At 38.3% G+C, this 2,534-nt stretch overlaps 1 protein-coding gene across 1 annotated transcript in view; it reads right to left on the reverse strand.

Annotated features, from left to right (window-relative positions):
• The window catches only part of CEP162 (centrosomal protein 162kDa), a 47,889-nt gene extending 45,678 nt beyond the window's left edge, over positions 1–2,211 (reverse strand). Inside the window, exons 1-2 of the mRNA XM_009887475.1 lie at positions 2,166–2,211; positions 1,228–1,331 (exon numbers count right to left, since the gene is read on the reverse strand). Coding sequence (XP_009885777.1) covers positions 1,228–1,287 — 60 coding nt within the window. The 5' untranslated portion in view covers positions 1,288–1,331; positions 2,166–2,211. The remainder of the gene's footprint in view (positions 1–1,227; positions 1,332–2,165) is intronic.
• Between the last annotated feature and the right edge of the window lie 323 nt (positions 2,212–2,534).

A 2,534-nucleotide genomic window follows, 5' to 3' on the forward strand; every position in this document is an offset into this window, starting at 1 on the left:
TGATCCTGCCCCTCTACTCCACTCTCGTGAGACCCCACCTGGAGTACTGTGTCCAGCTCTGGAGTCCTCAACATAGGAAGGACATGGACCTGCTGGAACATGTCCAGAGGAGAGCCACGAGGATGATCTGAGGGCTGGAGCACCTCTCCTATGAGGAGAGGCTGAGAGAGCTGGGGCTGTTCAGCCTGGAGAAGAGAAGGCTCCGGGGAGATCTTATTGCGGCTTTCCAGTAACTAAAGGGGGCCTACAGGAGAGCTGGGGAAGGACTTTTTACTAGGGCATGTAGTGACAGGACGAGGGGGAATGGATATAAACTGGAAGAGGGCAGGTTTAGATTAAACATTAGGAAGAAATTTTTCACTTTGAGGGTGGTAAGGCACTGGAACAGGTTGCCCAGAGGACCTGTTGAGGCCCCATCCCTGGAGGTGTTCAAGGCCAGGCTGGATGGGGCCTTGGGCAACCTGGTCTAATGGGAGGTGTCCCTGCCCATGGCAGGGGGTTGGAACTCTATGATCTTCAAGGTCCTTTCCAACCTAAACCATTCTAGGATTCTATGATATTTTTAATGACTGGATTGGCAGTATATGTGTTTAAGCAAGCTAAAACACTTTACAGTTTTAGTTTGAAACAATAAAAAACAATTAAAAGTTACATTCTCTGGAACATGCCAAATACTGCTTAGAATAATTCAATACAGTTATAACCCACAGACTTGCACAATTTTGCCTGTATTCAAATGCATCGAGCACCCTGAGGAATAAAAGGAATCAAATTAAAATTTTCTAATCACTACAACATACTTCATTTTGTTAGGATTAATACATAAATTTTAAAATAGAATTCAGTAAAATGTAGCTTGCATCTACGTACAGGAAAAGTTTTTTATCTCATTTTCAATTATATATCAATTTGAAGCTTCTGCTAGTAAATAACACACACAATTAAACTGAAACAAAAAAAATCAAGAAGCAAGGGCTCTTTCTGAAGATACAACCCAGCAGTGAAAAAGAATTTATTTAATTACAAAATTGTTCTCTTGATTTCAATACAGCAAATAGTATTAAGTTTAGCAATGAAGCAAAGACCTTCCAAAGACTCACACATGACAGCTATGTGAATTATGTGATAAAAGCACAGCTGCATCTTCCATTTCATATTCTTCCATAGTCAATTTTTCACCCTGTATTTTAATAGGGAAAAGGGATGTGACACTGCCCTGAAACATACCTCTTTCAGAAACTCTTCAAACTGCTCATCTAATTCTTCTTTTGAAAATCGATGAGCCATAATGTGCAAATTGATGTTAGCGTCCAAACAAATGAGTTTAAAAACTAAGATTTAAAAAAAAAAAAAAGTTAATTAAAAACATTCTGAAATTAGAGGTAGCCTAGTGATTTTCTGCTTTCATAGAGAGCTATAAGCAAACAAACAAACAAAATCTTGAGAGATGTCAAATTTTATTCTTCCCCCTCCTAAGTTATTTACTGAAGACAACAATCAATGCAAACATACCTGGATTAGCCAAATTCCTTATAATCAAAATAATAATTTCCAAAACAACAGTTTCAGCATTTAAACTTTGAGGGCTAAATAAATCTCCATCTTTACATTTTTCTTCAAAAGACAGCTCTCTTAGCTACCCACAATTAAGCATTTTGTCAATGATCAAACAAGAATCCACTGCAGTAATACTTCCCATCCATTTTAAGGGCTTTTAATTCCTTTCTATGATTCTTCTCCAAAACTGGAGACAGCTGGCATTTTAAGTTTTGTTTCATCAGCTCTGCTGTGCTTAGGACTCAGTAAACAATAAATGCATTAAAGTCTTTAAGATTAGAGGATGACATTTGATTTCATCTGCCCTGACACAGAAAGCCAATGGCACTTGCCCCGCTCCCATGCCTAAAAAGTCTGTGTTGACTTCTCAGGTATAAAATAAGCCCCACACTCAAAATGCTACAAAGCTTTTGTATGTCACACTGCTCAACACATATGGCTACCTTCAAAACTGCATATGTATAGCAGCATTAAACCACCCTAGCATCTTCCAGGCTAAGAAGTGCTATGTAAACATGAAAGGGCTAAACATTTGCAGAAATGCTTTTACCATTAAATAAAACTTCTCCCAATATGGAGCCCTCTCAGTAAACAGGACTGTTACCTACCCAGTAAATTGATTTTGACAGGCGAGTTGTGACAACTGCTTCCTGCTTTCACTCCTTATTCATCCATAGACCACCCGACACTTTGGCTTTGGCAGTTAAAAGAAAGAAAAAAAAGTTATAGCTGACTGCCCAGACTTTGAATCGAATACGATATCCTTCTGTAAGCACTTGGACAATATCTCCGAAAACATGGTAAGAAGATTAAGAATGTTACCTTTCATGACACACATAATCCAGTATCCTTTTATACTTTTACATCAAAGAACACTATATGCTAAACACTAGATGCTTTAACAATTTACTAGCTGTGCCAACTGTTTCAGCAACTGGAGAATACTTAATTCCAGCCTTGCCAGAAAAAGATTCTTC

Source organism: Charadrius vociferus, unplaced genomic scaffold (genome assembly GCF_000708025.1).
Source record: "Charadrius vociferus isolate BGI_N301 unplaced genomic scaffold, ASM70802v2 scaffold185, whole genome shotgun sequence".
NCBI lineage: Eukaryota > Metazoa > Chordata > Aves > Charadriiformes > Charadriidae > Charadrius > Charadrius vociferus.